Here is a 19,587-nt window from a genome sequence, read left to right as displayed (position 1 = left end):
ACAATCAGTAAAAAGTAGCTAATTTTGAACACCTTCAACATTGAAAGAAGTTCTTCAGAACGGCTAAAGATCGGCAGAAATTGAAGGCGCGTTTGTGTTTTGCAATGTCCTATGACATTGAATACCAATTTTTGAATGATAGAACCACCATCTCACCAAGTTATAGCACTCGGAAAAGTGGAAGAATCATACAAAATGCCATAAAAAGTCCGAAGTATGTCCTCCTTTAATTCCACCCCTAGTATATAATAACTAAGTAGGATACACTGTCAGTAGCTACTAGAAATCAGCTGTACTCGCTTTTCTTCCTCAACTACTCACAGAATGTCTACAACCTCTCCTGTTTCTCCACATGATTCTACCAATGATGACATCCCAGATCTTATCAATAATACTGTAGAAAATCGGATTCAAGAAGCTATTCAGGCCATTATGTCCTCACCTTTAAAGTCTAATGGTCAGCACACACTGTCAATCCGGGAGGCCTGTCGCATTTACAGTGTCAAGCGTGGAATGTTGACTAATCGGCTAAATGGAGTCAAAACCAAACGTGATGCACATGCAGGCGAACGTGCACTTTCAGATGCCGAAGAAAGTATTCTAGTTGATTGGGCAAAGACATTAGGACGACGGGGGTTTCCTGTAACTCAGGACATGCTTCGGGAATATGCTTCAGTAAGTGCTATTTTGTTATATTGTATGTGCTGTGATTGGTAATCTGTTACTTATACTGTACTATTTTTTAGGAAATATCACAACAGAAAATTGGTATCAACTGGCCCCGGAAGTTTTTGGAACGACATACTGATCTTAAAATCAAAAAAACCTCTGCACTTGAGGAATGTCGGGCCCGCTCTTTGAATCCGACAGTTGTTGGAGAGTTTTTTGTGATGATCAAAGATCTAATCGAGGCATGTAAAAATATCATCCCTAGATATGACATAATTCAAAGATCTCCTTGATTTAGGAATATGATATCATACCAAGCAACATCTATAACTCAGATGAAAAAGGAATACAACTTGGCGTTGGAAAAGCTGTTTCTGCAATTGTTGACAAAACACAGAAAAATGTACAACAAGTTGAAAATGGGAACCGTGAAATGGTGACTATTATTGAAACCATTTGTGCTGATGGCACATCACTTTCGCCATCAGTTATCTATCAAGCAAAGCGGCGTATATTGGAATGGGGAAAGGATAATCCATCTAACGCTAGGTAGACTTTCTGTTATATTGTATATAATGCAAACTCAGATATTTTATACATTTAATACAGTTTATCTATTTCGGAAAATGGGTGGACTGATAAAGAGCTTGGAAGCATGTGGCTAGAGCGGGATTTTCATCCAAAATCAGAAGAGCGCAACACATCTGGAGGGTACCGGTTGCTTATACTTGATGGTCACAACTCACACTGCACTTTCAAGCTTTGCCGCTTTGCAGAACGGAACAAGATTGTCATTGTTTGCCTCCCTTCCCATACTACCCATGTGTTGCAGCCTTGTGATGTTGGTGCTTTCAGCCCGTTATCCAATAGCTGGAAATCACTGGTAAACCGGTTAACACGCGACGGCATTCCTGTTACCAAGTTTAACTTTCTCCGACATTACCACACTGCACGAGAAAAGGCATTCAAAAGGTCTACAATTATTTCTGCATTTGCAAAAACCGGCATCTGGCCTATCAATCCGGGAATTATTCCATTAGAAGCATACGAGCCATCCAAAAACACAACAACTCAGGCTGCTCTACCCGTTACATCTGATCTTACTCCACTTCTCGAGATTGTGCCAGGTAAGTCAATGTATCATTTTTTTACATACAATTAATCAGACACTACATCAGATACAACACAGTCTACACCAAGTGAGCACAGTATAGGCACACAGTCTGAGGCGGCACCTACTATACTCTCGACTATGTCTTCAGCATCATCTGTTTCAAGTCGATATCGCTTAATTGGATTACCTCCTTCACTCTCTCATACGGCCGGACGCCCTGAACTACGATTACAAATATCACAACTGCGAAAACTACTCGATGATATGCAAATCCAAATCGAACGGGACCATGCAACAAAAACAATTATGGTAAAGGAGAATGAGCGCCTCCGACAACTCTTATATCACCGGGATTCTACTAGAAAGAAGACTTACTCATCATCAAATCCCCGCCATATGACTAGTACCGAGAACCTCAATGAACTTGCAGAGGCTGAGTGGCGACAGGGCTGGAAAGCAATGTTAAAAGAAGCAGGTAAAATACTAAAGGCAAGGCGGAAGGCAATTGATGATGCGGAGAAGGAGGCTGCACTAGAGGTTAGAATGGCAGAACAGGCTTCAAAGCGAGCAGAGCGAGAGGCAGAGAAGCAGAGGCGAGATACTGAAAAGGAAGTAGAGAAAGAGAAAAAGAAAAAGGAGCGAGAGGCAAAGGCTGCAGAAAAGGCTGCAGAAAAGGTAAAGCGGGCTGAAGAAATAGCTGCAGCAAAAGTCCGAGCACAAGTTCATATACGTGGAAGGGGAGGGGGCAGGAAAAGGGTGACCAGACGAGCTGTTACTGAGACTCACATTGATGATGATGCTGATTTGGATCAGGGACTGGCAACAGTGGCTTTTGATGAAGAGTGGAAAAGGATAAGGATGATTGTATATATCGCACCTGAAGAACCTCAGCCTCCACCAGCCCATCATCAACCAAATCCAACATCCCTTCGCAACAACAACGATGCTCAAGCTGAGCCCCCAACGGTTGAGGCAGCTGACCCACCACTTATCAACCTTGAAGATGTTGGTGCAAGACGGTATCCTAGACGTAAAACTCATAAATAGTGGCTATTTCATATGAAAAATGTACAAACAAAGTGTTACCTTTAGCCGATTGGTGTTAAATGGACGAGGGAGCAAGAACGTTGATGATGACTGCGTAGAAAAGGTGAGAATCCTTATCGCGAGCATCGACTGCGGTCAATAATGCCAAGATTCCCACGCCTGGCTGGTTGCCGTGTAAAGCCACATTTTGGGGTTTCGGTAGAAAAATATTCATTGCCCTTCCTCAAAACACTCAAAAAATCTGAAAATTTTATATGTTAAAGTTAAGATGTACGCCGACGTTTTTCAAAAAGAATTGTAGCAAACGGTTTGGCAAGGCGCTCGCAATTTGAAGAACATTCCGAAATGGCCATATTCAGGGTCGGGTACAGTACTAGGCAGGAGAATTAGAAAGAAGTGAAGCGAATTGGAAGGAAGCTACCGAAGGTTTGAGCGGAGATAATTTCATCTTCCGTTTTTTCGTATACACAAAGATGACGTGCTTAATGTTCGAGCAGCTAAATTAATTGCAAGAGCTGAAAGGATGGGTTAATTTTGGAAAGTAGTGTCCAGGATTTTGTTCCTTTATGTTAAGTAAATAGGGAAGTAAGGGTACATTGAAAGATTACTATTATACGAACTAACGTAAAGCATGCATTTGAACAGAATAGCGATAACGAGTGATGATATGTAAAAGTCCAGAAGTCCCAAAAATTGATGCATATCAAAAATATATCCTTGAGGCTAAGAAGTGCTAAGATTATAGCTAAGACCGAAAAAATAACGCTCAGAATAGTTGTATAGGGTTATGGTGCACAGGGCTCATTGAAATGATGGATTTTGTACAGGGGGTATATGTATATGGAGGCCACCGAACTTTCAGCCCTAACCTACTCGATTGAGGGTCTGATAGGCACCTTAATTTGAACAAGCCACAGAGGTTTGGCTGCGGCTTGAGCCAACTGATGCCTGACAGGGATGCGATAGTACAGCTGTGGTCTCATGGGGTTGTGGGTATAAGCCATGTCCCTGTGGATGATGGCGGAAATTTGAACCGGAACCTTCAGCGCGGGAGGGTATATTGCTAATTGGTGCACGTGGAACACGATTTGAGATAACCGCATTCGTTGGGGAAGAATATGACGCCCGACGGATGGAAACAGGAGCCTGCGTGGGCGTCGATGGCCCCTGGACATGGGGCTTAATAATGGGCAGAGGAGGGCTGCTGTGATCCAGTGTCTGCGCTCGTGGCCGAGTGATGGAACTGTTTATCGAAAAGGAAAAAATTGTTAGCCACTGCTCACAACGAAAGATTTGATAAAACCAAAAAAAAATACGCACGTTCCAGCCCTGATCAACTCTGTCAACCTCGGGTGCTTTTTGGCCTGCAACATGAAAAGTCCCGTCCCCATAACTCCAGAAGTAGCCATTTCAAAATGAGGCCAAGATGGAGGCAAACCAACACTAACAGGCCCCGCGTAATGGTCTTTAGAGGACCAGGTAGGTGTCGACGACCGGGAGTTCGTGAAGGGGCTTGACCGGATGTTCTGGGAGTGGCCATCACCTAGGATGATACGTTCGAGTGAAGGGTTTGCGCTCACTCGAAGGATAACCTCGTTCCACACACTCGGGAGAAGCGTACAGAAGGTTTGCAAATTAGGGCGGGTGCTCAGAGATTGCGTAAGAGCAGTGATAGGCCCATGTTGGATGTGTGCCCCACGGGAGGACTGAGCTTCAACAGAGCCATGGAGCAATGTGCCCGAGTCGTCGGACGCACGAAAAGCGATGTTAGCGTATTCCTATACAGGGGAAATATTCGTTAGAGGGACGATGCAAAACGAACAACTACCGTACCAGGTGTTCCCAACTGTTCATCGCTTTCGCGATTTCTGATAATACATAACGGGGCTTAGGCCTCGTGATGTACACATCATTAGGTTTACGAATGACGATGTGGGTCAAAGCTGTGAGCTCCTTCAGGCCCTCGCAAAATTCTTCGGCGTCAAGGTCACGAATTGGCCCACTTGCGCCCGAAAGCTGTGTGGAATCCAGAGTAATATCGAGGAATTTGATGGACCCTTCACACATCCGAAGAATTTCACCACCCTCGGCCCATATCCCGGCAAAGACGATGCGGCGAATGTGGAGGGCCAGAGCGGGGCTTGGTAGCAGTGCATCCAATAGAAGGCGGTGCAGTTGAGCCGATGAAAGAACGTGTACAGTGTGGTAGTATAGAGGAGTTGCGATCCTGAGGAATTTTCTACAGACGAGTAATGGTGCTAGTCGGCCACGTATGGCCTGCGACGGTGTTGAAGAAGGTCCAGATTGATGCCATGAAGGGCGGGATGGCTGAGTAATGGCAGCAATAACGCAGTGCGATAGGATACCTTCTATCAACTCCTCTGGAAAGTCTACGAGGTCTAAGGACTGCATTGTAGGTGTGTTATGGAATGGAAGGAACAAAAATGGGTGAAGAGCGAGGTAAAGGTGTGTCGGTTGTAGTTGGGTATAAGGGGTGTGGTTTACCGGGAGGTAAGGACTTCTACAGTTAGAGATAGAGGTTGGTCTGAATCGTATTGGCGTTAAGAGGACAGGTGCTAGAAAGGCGAGCTCTAAGAAGCTTTAGAAGATCTGTTTAACTTGTGAGGCGAGTTTACAACGAGGTCGTGAGCGTAATTTATATCCTACGGATTGACTGGAACAGGGCAGTGGCTGAAACTAAAACGAGACAAAACTGGGGGTTGGCCTGGCAGTCTGAATCCACAGCTTAGAGAGCTCGCCACTCCTACATAACGCATGGCTGGTCAATATGCTTTTCGTCATGGCAGTCGAACTGGAAGCATGGTACCTTTGGACCTTCTGAAGGGACGAGAAAATTGGAAGATGAAGGAGCGGTAGGGGTGGGCCCTTTTGAAGAAACTAAGACTGCGTAAAGTATTTCGTGAGGGTTGTGAACAATTATTCTGGGGTATATAAAAGAAGTCGTTAAGCCAAAAGTGGTTGGTGGGAGTGAGCAACAGCTGCCACTATAGAATAGAAGCATCGCCACGGCACATAGCGGTCGTCACGTTGCTGACAACACCCTTTTCTCCACGCTTCTGATCTGTGAGTCGAGAAATGCCCGCTTGACACTTGTCTGGACCGCGTAAATGTCCGATTCGTAATCCTGTGAAAGTAAATTTTCAAGGCCTCTAAAATAAATGTGGAACGACCAAGGAGGGACATTCGTCAAAGGTACTATGTACGTGCAAGTAAAACTCGATGTTCGGCGGCCAAATTTGATGCTCTTCGATAACTCCTTTCATTCTACTAAAGTTGCCTACTCGGAGCTTCGTTGCATAGTTGCGTTACTTCAACTTTTCTACGAGGAAATCCACGGGTAATGGCTGGCTGGATGATCACCGTACCGTGACATAAACGTATGGATCGTAACGTAAGTCAGGAGATTACATATAACCTTTGGTGGTTAGTAGTCAAGCGAGCCATTTAGTCGGATGGCGGAATGAATATTTTGTACCTGGGTCGACTCGGGACAGCGGATATGCAGATACATTATTAGACCACAGGATTTGGAATAAAATATAGGGTAATGTATGTTACTTCAACTTTGAGAAAATATCTGTACTCAAAACACTACTGTCAAGCTTGGTTTATACGGCCCCTGCCTTAAATTACTTAAATCGATAAGGCCTAAGGTTTGACCGGTTGTTGATGACATTTCCCAACTAGGAGGGGACTTGCCGTTAGAGAAAATTTAAGGGAACAGATACATATCCTACGGGATTCATGAGATTAGCCCTAGAGAAAATCATACTCCCAGCTCAAAATCTGTCAAAGTCCATTCACTAGGGGTGTCTCTAATTTCTAAATGCATGCTTCTTCTATTCGGGGTACCTTTTTATTTCATTATCTCTTTCTACCAACCAAGGTGAATCTCCTACCCGTCACCGTCATGGGTATATTCTACCGATTTAATAATATCAACTCTGGCAATGCTGCTCGACCTTGTTCCAGCTTCAGCCAAAGATAATGAAAGAGGGATCTGGAATGCAATTGTAGGCATAGTAGATCCCGATTCGCAAATATGGCCTAATTTCGTCTTTCTAAAAACCCGACATGCCATAATGTTCATGAGCACAATGTTAGGCACCGACAACACTGACTTGTACACTGCCGGGACCCCTGGAATGTGGAGTAAGACGAGAATCAATAGGCTCGTAGATACTGTAGCGCTGTAAAATAAAAAAAGAGCGTCAAAAAGTTGATAACCAAGGTGCGCGTGTTATGGGACGCACAGATAATACATCTGTCCGTCTTGTAAAATTGCCTTGGAAAATCTCGGCATGTAAGCGCCCAGGAACATTGTGCGAAGACCGCTTTTCAAATCGCAGACTTGGGTGGCTGTGTTTTTCATTAAGCGCCAAGAAATGGCTAGAAAAACAAGTGTGTCATTGACAACAGGGACGATGGCCAATGCTGTTATCTGGGAAACGTTCAGAGCCACGATGAAGCAGTGACTGGTGGTCAATATCCTCCCTCCTTTCACTCCTTGTGTGGCAATTATGCACCCCACAAGAATACCAATCCACAAAAGTCCAAAGAAAACTGTCACATATGTGCACCTATTAAAGATAGCCCTGATCCGGAAAAAGAAGAGGAGCGAGGTGGTACAAATGGCGACAGTGTACGCCCAAGTTATTCCCTCATCTAGGCGAGCACAGTCTTTTACAGGCGCAACTAAAACTATCGTTAATATACTCTGCAATACATATCATATTATGGAGCGTTTACTTTGGAAGATAAAAGCTGCAATTACGAAGCCCAGGGAAGATAGCCTTCAAAAATCTTAACTTTATTGAGAAACATTGAATCAGGAATCCTCACCGTGATGAAATGTACACGAGTGTCAAGTGAGTAAATGAAAAATTCCAAATCATCGTAATGTCGGCTTTTAAATTGTCCAAAATGTCCCAAATAAGTACCTAGAATCAAGATTAATATTGAACTGAAGCATCAAATTGATCACATAACTCACAGATAAACAACCTGCTGTGATATAGGCTGCAATAGTTGCTTGAAAAACAACATCGGGTGACAGGAAAGCCATGGGTGTATAGGGATTTGGAAGTTCAGATGTGGTTGTATTCGACATATTGCTGAACACCTATGCTTCTGTTCCGGCTGTAAGTCCACGATTCAGATTCAAATTAGGAGAGGGCGTCAAATTAAGTTTCACGTTCTAAATGCACTAAAGCAGGATAAAGAGGGACAGTAACATCAATGATCGTTGTATTTGAAAACTTATATCACCGCAACTGATGCTATAACTGATTGGTATGACTTACTCAGGACCAGGATGTATATCTATTAAACTCACGCACGACACTGTTAAAACCATTCAACTCCGAACGACCCAAAAATAGGCGCCGCTCCAACGCAATGTTCCTGGAATTTTTCAAACATTGACACTATGGCTTTACGAAATAGGGTCCCGAAGCCGACGCCGTCACGGTAATCTGTAGAGGGACAAACTCTGCATAAATTCCTGAAGGAGACTATGTGGGTCGGTCACTGTTCAAAGGACCGTCATCATTTTAACCCAAAACTTCGAAGGATTTCACACTGCGGGCATTGGCTTCAATAACCACATGATTAAATGTTGAAATGTAGTTCATTATTTTCAATAATTATTCAAAATGTATCGCGGCTCGTTAAAGTTTGAAAATATTCAACATTTACTTAATTTTTTTTCAAAATGTATTCAGCATCCTAAACAAGAAATTTTGGTCCTGATTAAAGCTTGAATACATGTTGAGAGACCAACAACATTGATTATTTATATTTTTGGATATTTCTAGCCATCAACTGCGTATTATAGTAATCTAAATCTAGTAAACCAATCCGCCACAATGAACCGCCTATCACTACCCGTCATACACCTCAACATGACTGGCCATGGGCTCAACAACCCGTCACGCCCCCCGCCACCACCTTATAACACCAACTTCAACCACACACACCCACACATGTACATGCATACGTACCGGCCAGGTCACAGTATATAATATGCTCCACAAATGAGCTTAACCCACCTTGTCTCGCTCATGATCACTAATTAGCACTAGTATGGTAGAAAGGGCAGATTTGAAAGGGCTCTTTATATTACAAAAGAACATGTGTACGTTTCGGTCAAACATGTTTTTGGTAAAAAATAGTATACCAAGTATAGTAGATGTCAGTTCAAACAATATTCAACCTTTGTTCAGTTGTGTAAATTCAATATTTATCCCTCTGTACATGTTGAACAAAGGCTGAAAAATTTTTCTACAATTACTAGGGGTTATATCTTGAGTACATGTTGAAAAATAAAATTACTCAGAATATCATTTATTCAAAATATACTCAGTAGTTATTAAAGCCAATGCCCGCAGTGTCAGCGCTCGGCATTATGCTTTGTTACTGACAGTTCATAACTTCATGTTTTAGCATAAACCCCAGAAATTTTATATAAAAAGCCTTCTTTTGTGTAATTTTTATCTACTTTGTGATTCCTGCTCAGAATCATTGATGAGAATGATTGATATGTGCCCCTTCTTTTGTCAGATGTTTGTAAGTAGTATAGATCTGCCGTTCACTGACCATTTTAGGTGAGTGCGCCTTCCGTGCCTCGGTCCCCGAGTCAGCTTAGAGAAAATGAAGCTCTTCTAGTTTGACAAAAATCCGTCTTACTGCTCTCATAGGTATTCCAAATCGGAAAAATCCCACAAATGATCGCCGTTGTTGGCTACGCCGCAGGGATCCGAGTCCCAAGTTCTGAAGCAGGGAAGCTGGAACAACTGGGGAATCAGACGCTATGGTGGCTCCGGTGTCTACTATCAAACTGCTCGGTCAATGAACGCAGCAAAACCAAGCTTAAGAAAGCTTTCAAGTAGAAGACCCCTGAGAACCGAGTGACACAGATCATGTGACGCACGCGTTGTGTTCAATCGGCCCATATCTACAATATACCATACTCAGAGTTTATATCCAACAGCCCAACTTGAACTTTCACGGAATACAATATAGTCAGTGTTTGGAAATAAAAGCAAATTGCAGCATATATTAATGTGAAAATATCATATTTAAACCAATAAAACGACTATATACTGGTGTACAACCTTACAATCATATAGCGGATTGAAGGGCCTCATTTGATCAGTCCAGGAGAAGTTTCCGTGTCGTCATCTACAGAGGTGTGTTCAACCTCTAACTCATTGGTACCGAGGTCAACTGTTATATGATGAGAATTGCTTTTAAAATTTTGGCGAGAATCAAATCCTGCAAAGGAAAGCGGGGACATGGCATGTACACAATTTTCCCTTTGTTCTGATGTAGGAACAGTTATTGTCGGCACCATTGGAACAGAGAACATGCTTGTCCTCTCCGTAAATTGAACTAGCTTGGTTCTCCTGAAGACATGGCATGCCATAATGTTCATGAGCATGATGTTTGGCCCTGAGAGCATCGTTCGATAGACCTCCGGTACGTTAGACAGTAGAAATACAACTGTCAGGAGATTGGTAGTTACGGTGGTTCTATTCGTATAACAGGTTCAATAAAATAAACGCATTCAGAATTACGGTATTACCGAGTTGAGTTGAACTAGCTCACAGGTAGTAAATTTGGCCGTCTTTTAACAGTGCTTTAGAAAAAGCTGGCATATGTCGACCAAGGACGATTGCCCGAAGGCAAAATTTGCGACCTTCCCCAACAAGGGAGTTTTGCATTAACCTCCAGGAGATAGCTAGGAAGACTAGAGTGTCGTTTATCAAGGGAGTAATGGCCGAGCCTCGGATATATTGGGCAAACGATAAATTGGCACAAAATTTCGTGGTTCCTATATGCCCTGCTTTGTCTCCCTGCGTCGTCAGAAGTGAAGTTCCAAGCACAGAGAGCCAAAGTAGGAAAAAGAAGAGGGTTATATGCTTGTTTCCTTCGAATACAGCTCTAACTCGGAGGGTAAAGAGTAAGGATGTTGAGGCCATGGAAATTGCATAAATCCATGCCATCCAGTCTTCGAAGCGCTGACAGTTTGATATAGATGCAGCTATTTCATTGAATCAAGATTAGTATCACGAAGTTTTGGCACAGCAAGGCATAAATTGTACTTTGAAAGACTGCGGACATGGTCACAAATGCGAGTGAGGATATTCTTACCGAGTGTTCAAACAACAGAAACGAAGGATTAGATGCATCATACTGCTACATAAATGGTAAGTTACAGTACCTGGATATAAAATATGTAGCTGTAGGAAGCCTAATAGGGTAATTGCGCAACAAGGTATAGTCATCTTGCAGATGATCAAATAGGACGTCCCAAGTCATTATCTGATCGATTCAATAGGATACTGGGTATTGACGAAATTTCACTTACTCCGGTGCATGCAACAAAAACATAAGCAGAAATCGTTTTGTTAGAAATCGAATCCGGTGACTCGGAGGGGGGTGTCATAACCCTTTTGGCGGGTAATATTAATGCCTTGCGCTGAAAGATTCCTGAAAGTCTTGTAAACTGGCAAAGGAGGGAATTTTCCGTCCAGTTCCACCAGCTAGTTTTATATCGAGCTGTTTTATACTAAAGCTCTTTCACTTTGCGCCGATCGGCTCGCAGTGTCTGTCCTCAAGGCTAACCCAGCTCAGCGTAGAGCGAGAAATTCCCTGGCGAAAATTTTTTTAGCCGAACGTCGAATCTATTTTTGAGAGAATTCGATGTTCGGTACACAGTTATTTGGTACCGCAGTAATAATAGACGCTCCAGTAGAGGTCGCCTGACTGATTCCGATTTTTTAATCAGGAACATCAGTGAGCGCAGAATACAGATGACGAGGCGGTGCTTCATTGTTAACGAGCCGAGAGATGGAGGAATACCACCAGAAGTCCGGAAAGGCTGATGATGATGTTTCAATGGGTTCTCGTCGATATGATGCCTAGTTAATACGATACCCTCTGTTTGAAAGCACTTAATTCGCTGTGGGAGGTCTAGGTTAACGCAGAAAAACAATGGGATTAAAAAAGGTCCGTAGTGTGGTGTAAAATTACAGTGATGGTTTCATGTCTACTTCAAGTGTTTCGAATCAGATAATGTTGGAATGGTAAGTTTGGCCAGTAACAACAGAATGGTGAACAAAAACGCATACCTCTTTTTTCTGGATCGTCTTTGACCTCGTGTTCACTGAAAATCGAAGAGGACTGGGCTCTTATGGCTTGTAATGAGTTGTCGACAAACAGCTCCTTGGTACCGAGATCGATAGTAACGTTGTGGCCACCATCCAGCGGATCTCCTTGTGAATGGACCTTGCGAAATGTGATGGGGGATAAAGTGTAATCTCTTTGGTCGGGTGCGAGGCTAAATGTGTTCTCTGTGCGAAAGGTCGGGAGAGAACTTTGTGTAGTTGAATTAGCAAAAAGTCCCAGTTTGGTCTTTCTATAGACACGACACGCCATTACGTTCATGAGCATGATGTTTGGTCCTGCAAGCATTGTCCGATATGCTTCAGGTACGGGATGGATAAGCATCAAGATGAGAGTCAAGAGATTGGTGGAGACAGTTGTCCTTGAAAAGTCATTTCAGAACGTCGTAGGACGCAATTTACGACCCAGACTCACAAGTAGTAGACCTGGCCGTCTTTCAACAGTGCGCGCGAAAACGAGGGCATGCGTTTCCCAAGGATCATAGCACGGATACAGAATTTGCGATCATTGCCGAGAAGTGAGTTTTGCATCAATCGCCACGAAATGGCAAGAAAAACTAGAGTGTCGTTGACGAGCGGCGCAATAGCCGAGCCCGTTACATATTCCTTGAAATGTTCATTAACACAGGACTTCGTTGACCCTATTTGTCCAGCGGTGTCTCCCTGCGTTGTCATCAAGGCTGTACCGACCACAACAAGCCAAAGAATCCCAAAAAACGCTGTTACGTATCGGTTGCCTTCAAAGATCGCCCTCACGCGGAAGGTGAATAGCAAAGACGTAAAAGATATGGCACCAGTATAGATCCATGCCATCCATTCTTCGAATTTCATGCAATCTGAAATCTGGGCCGCTAAAGTGGTGGGTGAGATGATTTTTTATGTTGAAATAAGGCTTAGTTTACTTTGGAAGACGGTGATCAAGATCACGAATCCAAGTGAAAAGGCCCTATTATACCGAGTTATTGAGAAGGCTAGTGTTTGTAAACTGCAAGTACCTAGATATAAAGTACACAACTGTGGGAATCTTGACGCGGTAATGGCGCAAAATTATATAGTCCTCCTTCAAATTGTCCAGAATGTCCCATATCATAATCTGATTATTCCCAATTAGCGATAGCTGAAATAATGCCTGGCAAGGGAGGCGGCGACAAAAGAGACAAATCTTACCCCGCTGCATGCAACAAAGACATAAGACGCAATTGTCTTTTCAGTCTGTGCTCCCGAGGGAAGATCCATGTGTGAGCGCTGCTGACTGCTGGGCAGCAGCCGAACAGGTGGTTGTCGCGTGCGTAAAACAGAGAAAGGGTGAAGAAGAAGATAAGGAATAGTGGGGCAACAGGGCAGCCAGAGAGCTGTCCATCATCGTCATTCAACCTATATATCTCGTCTCCCGCGGCATATGCCCGATCGAAACGCACAGTTGACCCTCAATTTAAATAGATCATCGCTGAGTCGGGGAGCTGAACGAACATGTGCATGGGGCCGGATGAAGTGTATCTTTAAACATACATGAGAACCATTGGATATATTTTTTCTTGAAACGGAAGAATGTGATATCCGCGGATGACTCTTCAAGGGCTACTCACGACAATGATAGTCGTGTTGAACATGGAGAACGCCTTCCATCAAGAGAATGACTTGCGAGACATGGTCGACTGTATCAAACTTACTTGTACATTCATCAACCCGGGATATGATGTGCACGGCAAGGAATTGGCACTTCGATCCGACGGGTGATGTTAGAATTAGAACCTGGTAAATGATTAAAATCAAATTGTCAGCGGTACCCGAGGACCCCTGAAAATACCCCAAAATGCCTGATCCAAAATGGCCAAAATTTGCGGAATTTTATCCGGACGGATTTTCCAAAATCTTATCCGGACGGCGGATCTACCATGAGGATTTTCGAATTTTTATCCGGACAGATATCTGGCCTCAAAAACTTCCTAAAATAAAATTTTTTCTCCAAAATCGCCCGAAAAAGGTGAATTTGAGCTCGCAACCGCTCTCAGGCGCCCTTGTGCGCTACAAAGAAGTCTAATTGGTTAAAGAAGATGTAACGTAGACCGTTTGAAAGTACTATAGATGGTTTGGACAAGAGGAAGAATATATCTACACTAATTAGTTTTGTGGCTAACCTTCATTTTCTGATTCACCGTGTCCAAACCATTCGTGTTTATTGTATGTTTCTTCAAACTCGATAGTTATTTCTGAAGTCATAGTGTGTGGTTCTTCTTAGAGTAGCTTGATCTATGTGTTGGTTGACAATTGCGGGGGCCTCTACCAGCCAACAGGCACGGAGGATGAATTTGGTTGATTAAAAAATTGAACATGTTCTGTCTTTTCCTTTTGCAATAATACAAATCTGGAAATACATACACGAAACTTTAGTCTAGTGGTTAAGCCGTCTACATAAGTCTGATTTCTCTTGACTGTCGTAAGTTCGAAGCGTGTCTATGTCCAAGTTTTATCCGGACCTGGATCTTGCTTTTGTTAGCTTCCCAAATTTTTATCCGGAAATTCCGATGTGGGGTCAGCCAAAATTTTCTCAAATTTTATCCGGACAGTCCTATGGCATAGCGACAAATTTTCTCAAATTTTATCCGGAAGTGGATCAGGGATTATAGGGTATTTTCAGGGGTCCTGGTACCCGTCATAGCATAGACAACCAGGTGCTCCTTTGATGTTCGGCAATGGAGCTACGGCATATTTTGACTGTCTTGCCGACGGCATTACACAAGGAGGATTGAGAAAAACATTTGAGGGACATGAATCCTTCTCCGATGGACATTCTGAATGTGGAGCAGCTTTATCCCACAGAAAATTCGAGATCCAGATGGCCGTAATGCAAGTCTTGGGTAGCGTGGCTTGTTCTTGACAAAAACCATTGAGGGGCGATGATTAACAGGCGCCAAAAGGCCGACAAATGTTACTGCTGTAGTTTGCACAATTTCTATCAGCGAGCCAGATTTATCCAACTCTTACCCTATGTTTATATCGCTGGAATGCTATTTGCCCAATTGGGAGCTATCCCGAGTGTGAAAGTCGACAAATTAATGGTATAATTGACAATGTGTGAAGGGTTCAGCCCTATCCAAATATCAAATGGGTGTCTTGCTCCGGTGTTTTCAACATGAGAAACAGCACTCAAAGACCTATTACAGCTTCGACGAGGCCAGGAACAGCATCGTAGAAGTCCAGCACTACAGAATGATTATTGTCATTTGCTAAGCACTTTAAAGTGATAAATCGACATACTGATAATACCAAATCGTTGCCCCTTCCTCGTCTGAAGCCAAGGAAGAAGCTTTCTGTTTATACCTATAACATCAGTGCCGTTTCCCAATGCGAAGATCTAAAGATTAATCACAATCACCACAATGTTGGATGATATTTTGAATTCTACTTGCCCTTGGAGTCATGGGGGGCGAATCAAGCAGAAACGCCGCACTGGCAAAGCTGATATAAAGTTGATCAGGGTTGAGGTTCGTAAGTGTCGCATTTGTGAGATGTGCAGTAACTGCATCGAATTTGGCTTCAATGTATGCGTTTGCACCTGACCCTAGAGGTATATCGATTCGGTAAAAATCCTGTGAAATCTCAATGAAAGATATACAGAACCAAGCGTCGAAAATGACTGACTTCGATAAAAGCAATTTGTGATTTGGCGACATTATACACTAGCTCAATTGCTTTCCCGTTATCCGTCCAGTGTTCTGGGTCAAGTGGGATGCCGATTCGCTTCGTCAAGTTCAAAGGAAGTTGATCATAGCTCCAACGCTGGAGGAGTGTAAGTTTTCCTCGCGCTTGGCCTAGAGTGCCGAGCTAAACAGACGTTGCGTTTAACGATCAATACGCGTTTGCAATATTGACCACATACCGTGCCATTAGTCTGAACCCAATATTTCTGAGCAAGGGGAGTGTTGAGTATATCGTAAAGTTTGATATAGAATGCAGGGTCGTTAGGCGTTCCAGTTCCTCCTTCATAATTGACTGAGACCAATACAGCTTCGGTAGGATGATTATCGAGCCATTTATAAAGGCTGAACAGAACATCTTCCATCCTAGTGGTTGGACTCAAAAGTGCCTGGGCTACTGTCATGTACAACGCTGTCGATTGAAACCATGCTCAAGTCAACACTTACAATGGTGGAACCCTATGGTGTCGTTTCCTGGGTTGTAGGAGATACGAAGATCCAATACGCGTATCCCCTCATTCAAGGACTGGAGGATGGAATGTTCTTGGCAGCGAAATACACTTGCATCGGGAATGCTACGAAAACCTTAGCATAAGAATATTCGAGGATGAATGCTCACGCACGGGCCTGTGTATCGAACCAGCGAAGCTTGAGTGGCATCGGAGTAATTCCCTAAAGAGGACTTCTATCGTATTTTGTAAACTGAGGAACAGAAACGTGCTTACATGTGGACGTATCGTGGGTCCCAGGGAGGTTCATGTGTACAAGCAGCGTATCGTCTGGCAAACGAGACATCCAATCGCAAGTTTTAGAGTCTCTTGAGCATCCCAAATCAATCCCTAAGACATGAAAGAGTTCGTGAACTTCGTTTAGAGCCAAACAACAGCTTCTGACCTGCAATTGGAGTTGCGCGATCCAGGATATCTGACAAAGCTTGTTGGCTCAGAAACGTCTGGCTTGAGGTCGATGAGCTCGGTCTCGCCCAAGTCAGTGCACCAAGCGATAGGCCAGCTATGACATGACAAAAGAGAGAAATGTAAATAGAGCGACAAAAGAGCATGATGGAGGTAACAGAAAAGTTGGGGAGAGAATATGCTTACTTCCTCAGTAGCGACTAGTATACATTTCGCAGCTCAATATTGAGAAAAGTCTTACAGAACATCTTGATCCACCGTCGGGCCGTTGGTTGAATTAGAGACTGCTGCACTTATAAGAGTTCATATGGAGCCAACCAACGTGGGTAACGTAGGAGTCTGTGTCAACGTACGAGAGAAGGTTTTAAACCGTGCCGTTCAGATTCTTAGAAGTTCGCTGAGCACATTGTCCGGACCTCCAGTCTCCTCCAGTTCCTCCTACAAAGAACTTGCCCCAATTTTCTGGTTGTAGTTGTTGAGAAAGTTAAGCCCAGGGTTCGTCAACGGTCAAGGGTTCGTCGACACTGCATATGCTTACTAATCACAAAATCATGTCATCCAATCATCGGCTCCTATTTTTGAAAACGCTCTACCAGGAAGGGCCGACAAACGTTCTTTGGATGACTTCTTGACAATTGTACCATAAGCACCATTTTCCCGTCGCAAAAAGAAGTCTATTCAGTGCGACACATCTCTAATCCTTATAACAAGGACCCCTCGTTACACAAATCTGGCGTTGCCCAGGTCCCAAGATGCGCAATACCGTTACGTGCTTCTTTGTTTGCTTTGCAATTTCGACCGCAGCTGGAACTGTCATCCACTATCCCCCCATAGCTTCAAACATAAACAATTTAACATTTGCCTTGAATGGATTTGGTTCACCTGGAATTTTTACAACGTCGAAGACACCAGACTCGCAGTACGGTGTATACAACTGGTGCAACATGCCGCATGTAAGGCAAAGAGAGTACATGTGGGTGCTGTCTTGCGAAATCTCTTTCCTGTCCAGACCTGAAAAGTATCGCCTATTTAAAGAATGCCTGGGAAAAATTATACCTTGCAATACGTGGAAATAATCCAGAGACATCACAAGCGTACGCCATACGCTTCCAATACCTTTTTTAAAGAAGACGTTCCTTGGTCCTGTGATGGAGCAGGTGCCACTTTCGGGTCCATCAGGTATGCTTTTATGATTATCTATTTTGACGTTTGCCTTGTCGTAAATTTGACTACCTTCAGTCCAAACGGCCCCGGTTCAAGTGTGTCGCCCGTTCAGGTGCGAGATTTTACCTCCATTAAATTGGTAGGCCCATCAATGATTTACAACTTATGGCCAGTGGCGTGGATATATAGACCAACAGAACCCATGGACTACGTCAGTTGGACCTGGGTTCGCTGGGAGCTCGTTAGTATATGTCTGCAATTGGCAAATGAAGTAACGTGCCTGACGCGTATTTGTAGATGCCAATTCCCTCAAATAACCAGTCAAGGTCTTGAGGACTCAATAACTCATGGATCTGTGAGAAGAGCTGTTGATTTTGAAAGTGACTGTATGACTGAAAGTCTGCAATTCATCAAGGATCTACGTGCTGTGTATGCATCGAGACTTGGACTTGGTCCGACATTCGAGCCTACAAAGGCCATAATCAGTAAGTGAAAAAAACATTTGCTGAAGATGTGAGTTGATGTGGATAACTTTTTCCAGGAGTGACAAACAATGTTATTACGTCCCAGGTTGCCTCAGGCCTTGTTGCAGGGCTTTTCCCCCTCTCCAAATCCCACGATGTAGCTGTTCTGATCCAATCCTCTACAATTGACTCTTTAGAACCAACATATTCCTGCAATGCTGCTTCCAAATTGCTATCAGACTACACAACTGGCTCCTCTGGAGAGCTATGGAAAGATCACTTAGCGCAGGCAGCACCGCTGTATTCCAGGTTGGACAATATATCAGGAATTGCTACTCTTGATACTGCTGGTTGGCACTCCAGCCTAGATCAGTTGAGTTTCTGGCTCCCTTGCAATTATATCATCTTAAATTTTCTGTTTCTAGTTACTACGACAATTTGAGTGCTAAACAGTGCCATGGGAAGACCCTTCCATGTAACCTAAATGATACGTCAGAATGTGTCACTCAAAAAGACGTAGGTCGTTTTTACCTCTCCGCTTTTTGCAGAACTGACGTCCTCATGGTGCTAGGCCAATACAGTGTATCGACTTGGGAATTGGGAATACTCATACCGATTTCGTGATGCCCCAGCATCGGCGGAGTACTCTAGTCTTCGTTATGGTGCATGGGTCTTGGAACTGAAATCTCACTTGCAAAACAATATCAACGGAACGTCTAATGTAAGTTAGAAAATGAGATAGACTTTTGAGAAACCTGACAGCATTTCTGCGCATGTCAGGTTAAATATACCCATAACGTACGAGCAGAATGTTGCAAATCGACTGGAGGGCCTAATATAATCAGTGTATCAGGTTGCGCACGATGGCTCTGTATCTGCTCTGCTTGGTTTCCTACAAATAGATCAAATGGTCTGGCCGGGGATGTACGCTGAGTCTCATTTATTAACTTTCATTATAAATCTCACCCTTTTCTGTGGAATGGCACAGGGGATCTGAGGTATATTGATATATGCCATTCGATATTATTAGCAGTCACTGACTATCCAAGATTGTATTTGAGCTGTATAGCTCTGCAGACCAGCCCAATGAACATTTTATACGGGTTCTTTGGGGAGGCCAGCCGATGAAGACATCAACGCCCTTAGGCCTGCTCGATATGATACCAGTAACAATATTTTTCGATTGTAAGTAATACTTACGTCTAACTATTGAATCAGAGGTAAACAAGCTTGTGCAGATATTGATTCGATGATTGGAACATCCAAAGACTTATTCACAAATTGCAATCAGTGACCGTGTAAAGTTTT

At 43.5% G+C, this 19,587-nt stretch overlaps 5 protein-coding genes across 5 annotated transcripts; 1 reads left to right on the top strand and 4 right to left on the bottom strand.

Moving 5' to 3' along the window:
• Window positions 1-3,699: 3,699 nt before the first annotated feature.
• JR316_0011415 (uncharacterized protein) lies at window positions 3,700-5,242 on the bottom strand (the record flags this gene model as incomplete). Its single annotated transcript, XM_047897071.1, is given in 4 exon segments — window positions 3,700-3,893; window positions 3,907-4,073; window positions 4,151-4,608; window positions 4,664-5,242. 4 exon segments carry the CDS (start codon window positions 5,240-5,242, stop codon window positions 3,700-3,702), a joined length of 1,398 nt encoding a protein of 465 aa, XP_047743480.1.
• A 1,709-nt stretch (window positions 5,243-6,951) lies between these two features.
• JR316_0011414 (uncharacterized protein) lies at window positions 6,952-7,210 on the bottom strand (the record flags this gene model as incomplete). The annotated part of the gene is made up of 2 exons (XM_047897070.1): window positions 6,952-7,041; window positions 7,105-7,210. Coding segments are annotated over 2 exons (196 nt in total), but the record flags the coding sequence as incomplete, so codon positions are not given.
• Window positions 7,211-11,883: 4,673 nt separating this feature from the next.
• On the bottom strand, window positions 11,884-12,870 carry JR316_0011413 (uncharacterized protein; the record flags this gene model as incomplete). The annotated part of the gene is made up of 3 exons (XM_047897069.1): window positions 11,884-11,903; window positions 11,986-12,401; window positions 12,455-12,870. The coding sequence occupies 3 exons, from the start codon at window positions 12,868-12,870 to the stop codon at window positions 11,884-11,886; spliced, it is 852 nt and encodes a 283-aa protein (XP_047743478.1).
• Window positions 12,871-15,186: 2,316 nt separating this feature from the next.
• On the bottom strand, window positions 15,187-16,102 carry JR316_0011412 (uncharacterized protein; the record flags this gene model as incomplete). The annotated part of the gene is made up of 5 exons (XM_047897068.1): window positions 15,187-15,242; window positions 15,298-15,360; window positions 15,410-15,629; window positions 15,682-15,864; window positions 15,920-16,102. The coding sequence occupies 5 exons, from the start codon at window positions 16,100-16,102 to the stop codon at window positions 15,187-15,189; spliced, it is 705 nt and encodes a 234-aa protein (XP_047743477.1).
• A 1,301-nt stretch (window positions 16,103-17,403) lies between these two features.
• On the top strand, window positions 17,404-19,573 carry JR316_0011411 (2-phosphoxylose phosphatase 1; the record flags this gene model as incomplete). Its single annotated transcript, XM_047897067.1, has 13 exons — window positions 17,404-17,624; window positions 17,687-17,830; window positions 17,891-17,927; window positions 17,989-18,056; window positions 18,113-18,170; window positions 18,231-18,300; window positions 18,357-18,651; window positions 18,705-18,795; window positions 18,851-19,000; window positions 19,133-19,203; window positions 19,268-19,277; window positions 19,329-19,464; window positions 19,518-19,573. 13 exons carry the CDS (start codon window positions 17,404-17,406, stop codon window positions 19,571-19,573), a joined length of 1,407 nt encoding a protein of 468 aa, XP_047743476.1.
• Window positions 19,574-19,587: the final 14 nt, after the last annotated feature.

Source organism: Psilocybe cubensis, chromosome 11 (genome assembly GCF_017499595.1).
Source record: "Psilocybe cubensis strain MGC-MH-2018 chromosome 11, whole genome shotgun sequence".
Classification (NCBI taxonomy): Eukaryota; Fungi; Basidiomycota; class Agaricomycetes; order Agaricales; family Agrocybaceae; genus Psilocybe; species Psilocybe cubensis.
This window is presented reverse-complemented; position numbering and strand designations above follow the sequence as displayed.